Source organism: Lineus longissimus, chromosome 6 (assembly GCF_910592395.1).
Source record: "Lineus longissimus chromosome 6, tnLinLong1.2, whole genome shotgun sequence".
Classification (NCBI taxonomy): Eukaryota; Metazoa; Nemertea; class Pilidiophora; order Heteronemertea; family Lineidae; genus Lineus; species Lineus longissimus.
Genome location: NC_088313.1, coordinates 17725256 through 17738895, shown reverse-complemented (window position 1 = coordinate 17738895; position 13640 = coordinate 17725256). Strand labels below are relative to the sequence as shown.

Sequence of the window (13640 nt, the reverse complement as noted above, 5' to 3'; positions counted from 1 at the left end):
TAGTACAATTAACAATATAGATGGCAGCACCTGGCGGTGGTGCTGGACGTATAACAATATAGGTAGCAGCACCTGACGGTGGCGCTGGACATGACAGATGCCTTGTTCTATTTTTGGATTGTGAATGAATTCCTACGAAGACGAGGTTGATTGGGAAACCCCTCAGGAATGCAAACCAGGAAATAAAACTTCTTTTTTCACAAGAATAAACAATCCAGGGCTGCACAAACACCTATCAAGGCTGTTCCTCGTCTCGTCCATTGCATCGCAACCCAAGAAACTCAGGGTCAATTAAGAATAGCTGTAGACAACTGACACAGATGACAAAATGAGTAAAATTATTGGAATCCCCAATCTTCAGTTTGTCCATATTTTGGACCAGGTGAGTTTTCTTCGGCCTATGATTATGTCATTTGATACTTTTTAGCAGTCCATTTTAGGCTTTTTTGGCAGTGCATTTCAGGCCGAGGCCAAGCCCGCCTGAAGCCGTGAGCCATAGTTAAGTTAGTTGACAATGACAGGCCTTATCCTTTCATTTCATTTTCAGAGAACTAATGTTACTAAGATAGAAGAAGGGCCACAGTCTCTGTGTCTGCAGACTCATGAAGTTCTGACAATGGGTCCCATTCCCTTCATCATTGTCCCTCCAGGTCACTATTGCACCATTCAGAATCCTATTGTGTGAGTATGATGTTTGTAATCATGTCTAAAATTGGGCTATCATGATTAAATTAAGCTTAAAAGGTATTTGCAAAGATCCCACAACACTAGAGATATGACAGTACACCACACAGTTTACATGTAATACAACAAGTATTTTAGGTGATTTGCTTTCATCAGAGTGTGGAACAATCTTACATACTTTGTCATCAACTCTCTTCTGCTATCTTACTTTGCAGGAAATATGAGCCTGGAAAGCTGTCCGAGTTGAGACATGGACATTTTGATGTTCGCTTCCATGGAGAACCCTTCCCACTCTACCCAGGGGAAGTCCTTTGCCATGAGCGTAACTTTGGTACCAGCACCAATGATTATTCCAAGGCCATCAAGAAACTACCGACATTGAAGGCGAACCATGGAATTCGTCTGAAGGCTCGGGTTGACTTTGATGACAATGGTACTGCGAGGAGTGCGGAGGACCAATGGCAGTTGGAAGGGCCATTGACTTATCACCCTGATCCAAATGTTGTAGGTATCTCGCCTTCAGGCTTCTAAAAAAATAACCTGCTGTATTGGTGGTACTCTTACTTCCTCTTGTTACTTTGATATGATACTTACTTACTTAGGACCCTTCGTGCCCTAGGTGGCACATGGGGCGTGCCCCAGGGTCCTCCACTCAAGTCTGTTGGCTGCTCGCTGTCTGGCTGCCTCCCACGTTAGGCCCTTCTCTTGAAGTTCCTTTGCCATGGAACGCCGCCAGGTCTCTCTTGGTCTGCCTCTATTCCGTCTCCCCTGTGGTGTCCATGTGAGTGCTCTCCTTGGCAATGCGTTTGCAGGCATTCGGAGCACATGGCCCAACCATTGCCATCTTCGTTCCTTCACCAATTCTGATATGGGCTTCAGGTTAGCGTCTCTCAGTAGGTCTTCGTTACTGATTGTCCTTGATATGATATGTGATATGATATCTTTTCTTTCTCTTCAGGATATCGTTTGCTACACCAGCCCAACGATCATAATAGAAGGTGATGCACTTCGTGTCAGGGCGTTGCAGGGCACTGTTGATTTTGAAGGAAAGTAAGTGGAAAATTTCTCTATCGTTAAAAACTTGTGAAATTTCTCTCTGCACTATTCTATTTGAATTCATTCAGAAGGTGCCAGGAGAGAGTGACATAGTGATACATAAGTTGAGATTCCTGAGTTACTATTCAAGGGCAGGTTACTCTGCCTGACAGCTATTGGCAAATCTTGACTATCTGGTTTCAGTGGGAATCCGGAATCATGGGGCAGGAAGCGGTGCCAAACAGCAACATCAATAATACACATTTGGAGCAAATGTAAAAGATGGTGGTAAACTAGATCTGTTTATAATTTGGTGCATGTTTTAGTTACCCAAGTTTTGATGCACATCAAAGCAAGGTCAATGATTTTTCTGATTTCCTTAAAGAGAGCGAGTGACTGGGGAGGAATGGCTGGTCAGGAAACCTGGTGCCTATCTTCCTGGAGTATTTGAAGAAGTTGTCGGTATAGAGAAGCCAATGACCTTGACTCTCGATACGGCACTCCATCTTCAGGCAGACCAGAACACTGTGGATCAATTTGGAAAAGACAGGTAAATTAGGTAGCAAAATAACTTGTGAAGAATTGCCCTAGTTACTTTGACTAGTGAGTACTTCTCCAAATCGACAAGTGGACTGCGTAGTTCCAAAAGTGGTAAATTTTCGTGAATTTTAGTTGTGTTATCAGGACAGTTCTCCTGACTTCATAAAGGGTGATATTTCACAATTCATGAGGTGTCCTTTTGATGTATTCAGACTCCTATACGTTGGAATGTGTTTATTTCTTGCTTGACTTTGAGTTTTGCTGTATGACAGTTTTGTTTTGAGTGAGTTATATTTGTTTTCATACTTGCAGAGCATCCGGGGAAGAATGGTTGGTCACTGTTGAAGAAACAGAGTGCTTTATCCCAGCAATTGGAGTGGTTAGTACCATTAGGAAATTGCATGTATTAGAAATCTGATATCCTATTTTCAGTGTGACAAATTTGATGTTCAATTTTCAGCGTGTCAAAGAAACAATAAAGAAGACCATATTGAAGAATCATGAGTACTGCGTCGTCCTGGAACCAGTTGACAACCATGGCAAGAATCAACTTGGAAAGAAAGAACTGAGAGTTGGTATCTGCTCATTCTTCCTCCACCCAGGTATGTGTGTAAATGAACTGCAAACCCCCAAGTATTTTAGTTTAGTGGATTTCTCAAAAAATCTTTATTTGTGGAAATAAAATGATCTGTTGTCTTTACTCCGTGTAGGCTGGGGTTGGACACGCCCAGCTGTATACTCCAGGGTCTATCTAAAAGACATGCAATAACTTTGTTATTTTCTTCTTATTCACAGGAGAGGAGTTGGAAAAAGGTATCCAGCGTTCATTACTACTTGGACCTGATGAAGCTGTTGTTCTTACTGCAATAGAAGCATTCAAGGATGGAATGGCAAAAGGTATTAATGAAAGCAAGAAGCAGGTATTTTCTTCTATTGTATTACCATTTCAGCCATCCCAGTAACGTATTTACTAGAGGCCCCTTGCTCGGAGAAGGGTCTAGTCTAGAAATAGGCAGCTGAATACTGGGAAGTGGAGGCCAAAGAAGCCTCTTGTCTCCTCCTATATCAAGAATGCTGAATTCTTATGCTCACTTTCAAACTAAGGATACAGATGAACAATGCCTTTTCAGGAAAGAAGCGATGCCCTGGTGACCGCTGGATGATCATGGGACCAACGGAGTATATTCCACCAATTCAGGTCTCCATTGTCTGCAGCAGGTAAGTGCTGTCCCGCTGCGTAAACTTCAAAGACCCAAGTTGTGGTCTATAGTCTGATATCCACAGCAGTTAGCATGATCACAACCATTGGGTTTTGAGCCCGGTGCCAAACCATTATTTGGCCGATTCCCTGCTTTTCTTCATGAACTTGAGATTACCTGTCATTCTTTACTCCAGGAAAGCCATTGCTCTTGGCAAGAATGAAGGAGTTTACATCCGTGATGTCCAGACAGGCAAGGTGCGTTCGATGCTTGGTCCTTGCTCATACCTCCTGACAGCCTACGAAGATCTCTGGGCGAAAAAGTTGCCACCTTTGGTCGACATAATGCTTAGGTAGGTACATGTAGACCACTTGAGGTGAAGATAGACATGAAATTTTGTAGTTATGATTATTGCTCCTTTCTTGCCAGTGACTGCTGCTTAAAACCTTGGAAAATGCAGTTAAAACCTTGCCAGTGACATATGCTGATGACATGGTTGAAGTTGGTTGGTAGCTAAAGTAAGATGACTGTGTAATACTGGTTCGTTGATTGGATAAACCACTCGTGTCATTCTTGAATGAAGCTTTTTAACAACAGAAGTTAAAAGTGAATACCAGGTGCAATTTCCATTTTTTTGTTAAAAGTTTCGTCATTCTTCCAGACAAGGGGGTGTTTATAGTGCTGCTGGCAGTGACATCAGAAAGCTAGCCTATTACGAGCAGTCCATCGACCCTGCATTCACAGAAGTAAGTATTATTGAAAACTCTTACGACGCCCTGACCAACATGCTCACCTCTCTTTTGTTCTTCTGTACTGTAGGTGATGATGGGTCTCTCAATTGAATGACGAAATAGTTGAGGTTAGATTTAGTGGATCAATTGACTAATTGATTTGGAACTTGAGGTAGCATGGTGCAAATCAACATGAACATTGAAGTACTAAAGGCAGAGTCCTCTGAGTAAACTTTTGGTTCTTCGTATTCTCCAGTCTCGTGACAAGTCTAGAGTGGTGACCTACAAGTGTCCAGGGAACTGTGCTGTCCAAGTGTACAACTATCAAGAGAAGACGGCGCGTGTTGTCTTCGGTCCCGACCTCGTTGTTCTCGGTCCTCATGAAGATTTCAACGTTCTCAGTCTCAGTGGTGGCAAACCAAAGAAAGAAGACGCGTTCAAGTCGCTCTGTTTGATGCTTGGGCCAGATTTCATAACTGATGAACTCGTGGTAAGTGGTGGAATTCCTGTACTGGAATCTATGAATGATGGTGCTGCAACCGCGATCATGTGATTAGGGATGTTGGCCTGAGAAAAGAACTTCTTGACAGTACTTGGTCTAACAATCGCACTTTCATAACTTTGATAAAATAAAGCCAAACTGCGTGAAATTGACTCTTGTGTGTTGTTTCATACGATTATTTTTCTCTGAAAGTCTTTTTCTCATTCTCATCTAGGTTGAGACATCTGATCACGCTCGACTGAGGATCCGGCTTGCAATGAACAACTGCTTTCAGGTAAGTAACACTGATGCATCTTACCCCAAAAAGTAGAATCCTTTCCTCAATAACATGCAGACGAGTTTGTCAAAGGGCATAAACTGGTCTAATTTTAGCCAAAGTTGCATGTGTACTTTAACTCATGATTATGATAGTATTGAATGTATTTATTTACCTACTGGAATGGTTATTTTGCTTATGCATGAGAAATCTAAATTAGTTTTTAATTCTTTTAGGTTGAAAGGGGAAATCCAGAATCCGAAGCCAAGATATTTTCAGTCCCAGATTTCATTGGATATGCTTGTAGACAAGTTGGTAAGTTCATACTGAAATTGTGACATGTTCTTAAACTTCCCCTTCCTAATTCAAGAGCTACTAACAGAGAGGTCATTCATTTGCAATTGTAGGCCAATTGATGTATCAACGATACTGAAAAAAGTCTGTTGAGTTCGTCTCGTCTGTGATTTTTGACCGTCAATTATTACAGGTAGTCGTGTGCGAGGCTCAGTGGCCCTCACGGCCTTTGATGAATTCCATCGTTACTCAGCCAAGATTATCAACACTGCAGTGTTTGGAGTTGATGAGACTGGAAAAACAAGAGAGGCTCTCACATTTTCACAAAATAACTTGGTGAGTAATTTAAAAATGACCGGAATTTTGTGGTTTGATTTTGTTTCTCTATGACGGATTTCATTGAAGGGAAAGAATGTAATGGTCGCTTACATAGGTGTCCGCTAAGGGAGGTTCCACTGTATATCACAAGTATCTATTAATATATGTTGATGACATTTCTGTGTTGGATAGTCGCTTGCATTTTACACCTACTGTGTAGACTACTCCAAAGAATTGTTAGCTGCAGCCTCAGAATCAATGTTGGGCCAACCCCTCCCTGGATTAAGCTTGTTCTACATGTATTTTACTTTAGGTTGTGACAAACATTGACATCCAGAGCATAGAGCCGGTCGATTCAAGGATGCGTGACAGCCTGATGCAGTCTGTACAAATGGCCATCGAGATTGCAACAAAGTAAGTATAATTGACCCGTAGAGGAAATTTAATCTTCACTTCTGAAGTCAAGTGATCCATTTGAAATGTGATCTCCCTAATCACATTCTTTCACTATTCCTACTTAACTGGTTGATAAAGGCAGATTGGTGTTCGCACTGCCCATGGTGCATGCACCGAAAAGAATCCTTGGGGTCATTTGCAAAGATAAAGAGATACACCTCAGTCTTAGGCTTCCATTTCAAGTCTGTTCTCAGCCAGCAGTCTGACAGTAGGAGTGCTGTGGCAAGACTCATCGAACCAACCTTCATGGAACTACAGTAAGCATATTAACTAACCTTGTAAACAACCTACATTGTATTTCAGCTCAATCGAGAGAGCTGCATCCCATGAGGCCAAACGGTTGGAACAGATCGCCAGAGGTCAACTCGAGAGACAGAAACTCGTGAATGAAAAGGAGGCGGAGAAGGCAAGAACAAAGTTGTGCGAGTTACGTGCTGTGACTGCCGCGGTGGAGTCCACGGGTCAAGCTCAGGCCGAGGCTCAGGCACAAGCGGAGAAGATGCTTATTGAATGCCAGAGTGAAATTGAAGGTAATCCTATTGTCTTGTGCTTGAATTGGTTGTTCGTGTGGTTAATCCAGTTCTTGCTTAACTTTCCATCATTTTGAGAATTGCGCTTGAAATACTTATGATTGACTCCTTCCAGGTACGAAGTTGAGATGTGAGGCAGCCGAGATCGAACACTATAATAGCTTGGAAAGCCAGGACAAGGTAGGTTATCCAGTAATAGTTAGACCCCAGTTCTCAAGGGGAATGGTGCTTATGTATCATTTCTCCAGGTTTGGTTAAAATTTCAACAAAATCAGGCTTGAAGTACATTTATTAAACATCTATTTGAGAAAACACAAAGATCCGACTACAGTACAGGAGTTTCTTTCAAATTGGTGAAAAATCTTAGTTAGCTGTTTCTCGATTCAAGGGTATTATTTGATGCACATTTTGTGTTCTTTCCAGTTACGTACTGCCGAGATAGAATATGAGAAAGCGCGAGCCGAACTTGAAGTGGACAAGATGAAGAAGATGGCTGCTATTGAAGTGAGTAGGGGTCTCGTGGCAGAGCTTTGGAAGACACACTTTCTCAGCCTGCGTTTGCACCCAGGGATCACTTTGTTTATTAAATCTCCTTATATTACGAAACATCAAGTATATGAGCCTGGAGACAATTGCAGCCGTCGTTAACCAAAAGCCAGGGATATTAATGGTCACTTTAATACACTGTTGTGTTTCATTTCCAGATCTTTAAGATATCCAGTATGATGAATACAATTGGGGCAGACACCGTGGTTGCTATGGCTAATGCTGGTCCAGCAGGACAGGTAAGAAAAAGTGCAATGATGGTAGTTTCTTCCCAAAGCAAATGGTTCAACGAAAGCCCTGATTATGGCTGATCCAAAGGCAACTTAGCAGCTCTTTTGGTTGATATTTTCCAGCTTGTGGACTTCAATTTCCAGGTTTGAAATGGAGGAGGTTGTCTTATCACCTGCCCAGTGTCAGTTGTGTGGCACTGTTTTGTTTCAATACACTGACCAATCTCATCTTCCCAAAGAACGCTTCCTAATCTACTGATTGTCAAATTTCAGGTGAAACTACTGACGAGCCTTGGCTTGGAATCCGTCCTCCTCACTGATGGCAACTCACCGATCAACCTCTTCAACACTGCGGAGGGGTTAATCTCATCAAAGTAACCTGTTATGATTAGACCTGAATGTATTTGTGATAATTGTTGTAGGTTTTCTTTTGTGTATTATGCTAGGTTTACATAGAGTTTACGTTTTAACTTTAAACGTGTCACTTTAAGAACAAATAAGTCATTTTCAAAGGGTCGGCTACATAAGATTCACCTGTCACATTTCAGCTTCTTGTCATGTCATATTTTCACGTGTTTACAAACCTATAGGTCTATGGAAAAACAAGCTTGTGACAAGTGACCTGTGACGCTTGAATCATGACAACATGTATCCTGTGTAAACCTGGCCTTACAAAGTGTATCCCTTCTTTCGTATAGATCAATGTAGACCGAAGGCTAATGTCATAATATGCTTTCTAACTTACAAAATTGGCATAAAATTATACCCACAGGAATCGGGCTGTGTGCTTGTTTTGCCAGTGTGTTCATGTGGTGGCAAAATGGAAGTGGTGAAAGTTATTTCAGACACTTCACCTTCTCACTACATGCCTGGTGAAGGACATGTGTCTTCGTAAGGAATGATAGGTGTTCGTGTTTATATTTCGTGTAAGGAGACCCAGGACTGTTAATATTTGAAAGTGCAACACTGCAATTAAGCCTACTGGGCCTACCAGTACTTACTGGTAATAGCTGTGATGAAAAGATAGTCATTTTGATTTATTGCTAGATGTACGTATATGTTTAAAAATGTGACTGAATTATTTATTATATGTTTACTACTATATACTGATGAAGCCAATAGCTCTTCTAGGAATCAATCACTAATCTTGTCAAATGTATTCGTTGTATTACATAAGTGGGACATACCTCAGGGACCCCCTGGTGTCTGAATTTGGAGAATAGAATAATCCAGGATCATCTTTCAAACTTAATTATGAATATTTAATTTCTTTTAAAAATTCAGATATGACCTATGTAAAGCTCTTGACTGTTACCAAATGAATTATCTTTCTGCCATATCGGTCTTGTTATTGTTTTTTACATTCATTAATCCTCTTTGACGCATGTGGCTTCAGATCACTGCAGGCTCATAGGTGCTCCAAGTAAAGTAGGCCCTATGTGGCATCAGTGGCACATCAAGACCATGAGAGACGAGATGAGGGAGGGTGTGTTGTTGTGTGGGGGCTCCTCCTGATCCTATCCTTTCGTACTATGGACAAGACACACGCTGACTGACTGAATGTCTGGTTGATTGTGACTATGCCGAGGGATGTAACAAATATAAGTGTCTACTCGGGAGGGTGTGAGGACGAATTGCCAAGTCTACAAAGAAGGCCTAAATGGTGGAAGGTTGTACCAAGATTTTAACCCTCCCGTGACATGGTTGTTCTAATTTGGCGTAATAACTTAGATATGGAAGAGTTCTTGAATAGGACATGCTAGAATTAGTTACCCCTGCCTAATCCATTGGGAGGTCAACGGCAAAAGCTGCCGAAGACAACCGAGTCTCCTGAACGGTAAGGCGGGAAGTTGATGGACGACCACAACAAAATGTCAGCCTCCATGATTTCCAAAAAGTCGAAAAATTGTGCGAGAAAAGTCTGATTATTGTCGAGGTAAGGCAATTTAGAAAGTCTTTTGCACTTCATAAGTAAGAATAATCTATAGATTATAGAATAACCTATAGATTTTTGTTCTCCTGCCCGAAGCAAAATGAATAAGCCACGTGTTATGAAATTACATAGTGTTGCCTGCTCTGCCTGCCCTGGCTGAGCCAAGGAATAATTTTCTGATTTCAGAGACAAATGTTAAGGAAGCTAGTAAATAGAGCAGGCGCATTCCTGAAATCAACAAAGATATCTAAAGTGTTGTCTGGTAACGACGCATTTGTAAAAATGGCAGAAAGTCCAGAACCTATGGCACTTAAACGTCCAGCAATAGAGTCTGAAGATCCAGAGGCAAAGAAATTGAAAACTGATGATCCAAAGGCTGCTGAGGTTACAAGTGCTGGTGCGAAAATTGTGGAAGTGAGCAAAGATGGTGAAAGTGGGAAAGAAGGGGAGGTGACTCCCAGGAAGAAGAAGGTAGCATTGTTCATGATGTATTCTGGCGTCGGTTACTACGGCATGCAGTATCAACCAAGGTTAGTTTTAAAAGGACAGTAACTATTTACCCACGTTCTGATTAATTTTATGTCAAAAGTCTAAAATAAGGTTACTACCACTCTGCTCAGTGGAAGTAGCTGTTGATTGATGGGTCTTTAATTACTTCTTCCGTTGTTGTTGTGATTTCATTTATTTTTCATCTTTTATCAATAGAGATACTGGCTTGAAGAGCATTGAGGGTGAACTGCTAAATGCACTAGTTTCTGTTGGTGCCATTCCTGAGGAACATGCTGCACATACACAGAAGGTATGCCAATCTCTCTTGAGAGTCTAACCTTTATCATAGGATTATCCAATGAGCACTCAGACCTGTAAAACTTCAGTTTGATGAAATCACGCTTGGCAGGGACCAGAGGCAATATTTCCCCTTTACCAGTGGCAGGATATTCTCAAATATATCTAACATGCAAGAAGTCCAATTGTTTTTCTAATGTGCCTTTATTCATGTTAGTCAATGTCCATTTTTAGATGTCATTTCAACGTGCAGCTAGAACAGACAAGGGCGTTTCAGCAGCTGGGAATTGTGTCTCAATAAAGATAAGTATTTATGTTGAAACCAGCAAGAGCAATTGATGTCATTCTGACAAACCTAAAAATAATAGAGTTTTGATCAAAATTGTTACATTGCTTTATTCATTTGAAATATGTAAATGTATGCTTAATGTTTTTTCTTTCTCTTTTCTACCTCTTTTATAACATACCCAACCTGAAAGAAAAGATCAACGCAGTACTTCCTGAACAGATAAAAGTCATAGGTATGACACTCTCGCTCCTGCGACTTGATATTTCTATATCAACTGTGCCACCACATCCCTCGAGCCAATACTGTCCTGAGCCATGTGTGTCAACACCTCTATTGCAACTCTAACTCTTTGGTGTAGTGCTATAGCACTTTGAATTGCTCCAGATGCTGTACTTCAACAAAAGTCTAATGGAAAACCTGAGATGTTGGTCCGTCATAGAACAAAATCACCCATTGGGTTTCTCCTGTTCTTGTTATTCTTGCAGATATCTTAAGGACCACAGCCGCCTTTGACAGTAAGAACTACTGTGATTCCAGGACATACTCGTACATGCTACCCACATTTGCATTTACACCAATTGAAAATGTAAGTCCATGAATCCTTTTGTCATCTGTTATCCATTTTGCTTGCTACCAGATTTACTGTACATAGCTTACATAAACCATTACTAAAAAATTTATTTGCATAGAGTCGAATCAAATTTCTTACAGTGGGAACCCTTGTGTCTTCAAATAAGATATCTATAAAATTGCACTGAAAAAAATCCTGTGGTGTTTAATCATAATTTCATTTGTCCCAAATTGGTCTTTTAGGACTAAGTCTCCACCAGAATGCAGTGATCAGTTCTCATACAAGCATACTTGTATCCTTCATACAGGTTGTCTACCGCTCATTCAGAGCTCCAGATGGAACCATCAAGCGAGTGAACGACCTCCTAGGCATTTATAAGGGAACACATAATTTCCATAACTTCACATCTGGGAAGTAAGTCTCATAGTCTTGTTACAATTATTTTCATTCATTGATAGTATGTAGGATATGTGTTTGAGTCTGTCTAAGATCTAAGGCATTATATCACCTCTCTGATTTTCTCTTGCAGAAAACCTCATGAAATGAGTGCCAATAGGTTCATCATTGACATAAAGTGCAGTGAGCCATTTATACAGGATGACATCGAGTTTGCAATCATCACAGTCAAAGGACAGAGCTTCATGTTACATCAGATTAGGAAGATGATAGGTAAGCACTTATTGTCCCTAGCTTGGCTTGGTTGGATTGCAAAAGAAGGAGATATGAAGAAAGACTTCTAAATGGTTTCCCTGAAAACTGCATTAACACTAGGCATTTCTTTATTCCTTAAATAAGCCATCAAGTCAACAGTGGAACGTGAAAAGTAGGTAATAACGAAAACAGATGCCAAACTTTGTGCTGGGTTTGATTGTAAGCTTTGCTGTTCTTTCCAGGCTTAATGATAGCAGTTGTGCGTGGATTGGCAAGCGTGGACTGTATCCAGAAGTCATTTGGTCCTTATAAAACTGATGTACCCAAAGCACCAGGATTAGGCCTGATGTTAGAAAAGGTGACTTACTTGACTTGCTGGTTGTTGCCTCCTTGTGAGTTCCATCTGAGAACCTGCCTGCTTATGTTGGTCACTAATTTTCCCAGTGACCAAGTCATCCCCACTTTCTCTTCAAGAGTTCAGATAACTAAATATGGATAATCAGCTCTCGAAATCTTGGTCGTATTAAGTCAAGGGAAAAAAAGCAATCAGCAAAACTTCGAATAAAGTGATGGTTTATGGCGTTTTCCCTTCTAGCTTCATTATGATTCATACAATCGACGATTTGGTAAAGATGGTGTGCATATTCCCCTTGGCTTTGAGCGTTACGAAGATGACATCACAGAATTCAAGAAAAAGTACATCTATTCCACAATGGTTAAAACGGAGAAGGAAGAAAATAGGTATCCTTTTTAGAAACGGAATGAAATAGATGAGTAATTCTTATTCTGGGCTTGGTTTCACTTGAAATAGAGTTGTTTCACTCGGGGGTCTGTTCGAGTCTTCAGTATTTGTGTTATTAAGCCAAATTTCTTGGTTTTGCCTGTGGTAAAATATGACCACCCTTCATAGAATGGTTTCCTTTACTTTCATCAGTATGATGGCTTGGATGAGAATATTACACTGTCACAAGTTTGACTATCGAGTACGGATGGACCCTGAACCTCCAGCGTAGTAGGAAACAAACCAGCTGCACAAGACAGTAGCACCCTGGTCCTGCTTTTTCAGTGAATAACAGTTTCCCAATGATGGCACAATTGTGGTACATTGACATGCCAGACAAGGCCTTTTTCCTGTTTCTTTTGTCAGAATTATAAGTAGTTTAAAAACTAAAATAAGGTAATGTTGTTTGAAATAGAAATTTGTTAAAGAGAAAGCAGGATCGGGACAACGTTCGTGCTGGTGCAGATTCCAGTTTGAATGTCTGCGATAATGATTTGCCTTAACACCCCTCAGTATGATGAACTGGTTAAGTACTTTATTCAGTCACAACTACGACTATCGGGTGAACATGGAGGTGCCTCCTCGGGCTGAGATTGGAACAGGTCAAGCTGGATTTAAGGCAGAGCGAGCCGAAGAGGAACAGATGAAAGAGGAGAAAGGCAAAAATGGTGAAAACGCTGCAAATATCGGACAGGACATGAAAGAAACGGACTTAAAAATAAGTGAAAATGACTCAAAGTTGGAATCGGACACTAATGATTGCGAAATGGACTTTAAAATGAAAAATATTGAGCCCAAATGCAGTGATTCCGAATTGAGCAATGTGAATTCAGAGTTACCTAAGCCGGTTGAAGCTCCATCAGATGGGTTAGAGGCCGGGGCTGGTCTGAAAGTGGTGTCTGAGAAAAGCTGAGAGATGGGGGTTATATCTAATTGTGGTCAGTTTGTTATGTCAGTGGGTTAGTCGGTCTGGGGTTTCCTGGGAGGGTTGAATGCCAGTCACTTTCCATTTATATTGAAGATGTCGATATTTTGTAGAAAAGAAATAAACAATGGATTCATGCATTTTATTACATGTATTTTGTTGTTGTTTTTTGCAAGCTGGAGTGCTGTGTATCAGCATGTGCCTCATCTGCAGTGTTCTCTTTATTTGTCTCTGACCTTGGTCAACATCAGGACCCTTCTGTCTCTGCCATAGCTTCTCTCTCACTGTGGTCTTGAAGACAGAGACCTAAGTACCTTACTTGGCAACTCGAGTAGTCCTTGAAAAAGTTCATGTAGTTTTGGCTGCTCATGTAACTGGGACAA

At 40.9% G+C, this 13640-nt stretch overlaps 2 protein-coding genes across 3 annotated transcripts; both read left to right on the top strand.

Annotated features, from left to right (window-relative positions):
- Positions 1-132: 132 nt before the first annotated feature.
- On the top strand, positions 133-8658 carry LOC135489258 (major vault protein-like). The gene is made up of 21 exons (XM_064774523.1): positions 133-382; positions 548-681; positions 900-1188; positions 1643-1734; positions 2105-2269; positions 2572-2638; positions 2720-2861; positions 3055-3156; positions 3390-3477; positions 3655-3810; positions 4120-4204; positions 4446-4679; positions 4906-4965; positions 5184-5262; positions 5435-5577; positions 5873-5973; positions 6319-6545; positions 6661-6725; positions 6969-7049; positions 7250-7330; positions 7595-8658. Exons 1-21 carry the CDS (start codon positions 329-331, stop codon positions 7697-7699), a joined length of 2550 nt encoding a protein of 849 aa, XP_064630593.1. The 5' UTR covers positions 133-328; the 3' UTR covers positions 7700-8658.
- A 536-nt stretch (positions 8659-9194) lies between these two features.
- LOC135489176 (pseudouridylate synthase 1 homolog) lies at positions 9195-13405 on the top strand. 2 transcript variants are annotated; one of them, XM_064774395.1, is made up of 11 exons: positions 9195-9257; positions 9441-9784; positions 9960-10053; positions 10275-10343; positions 10492-10561; positions 10815-10915; positions 11208-11314; positions 11430-11569; positions 11794-11909; positions 12147-12292; positions 12846-13405. In XM_064774395.1, exons 2-11 carry the CDS (start codon positions 9447-9449, stop codon positions 13243-13245), a joined length of 1581 nt encoding a protein of 526 aa, XP_064630465.1. In that variant the 5' UTR covers positions 9195-9257; positions 9441-9446; the 3' UTR covers positions 13246-13405. The 2 variants fall into 2 exon arrangements, with proteins under 2 accessions (XP_064630465.1, XP_064630466.1); XM_064774396.1 differs by lacking the exon at positions 12846-13405 and adding an exon at positions 12486-12836.
- Positions 13406-13640: the final 235 nt, after the last annotated feature.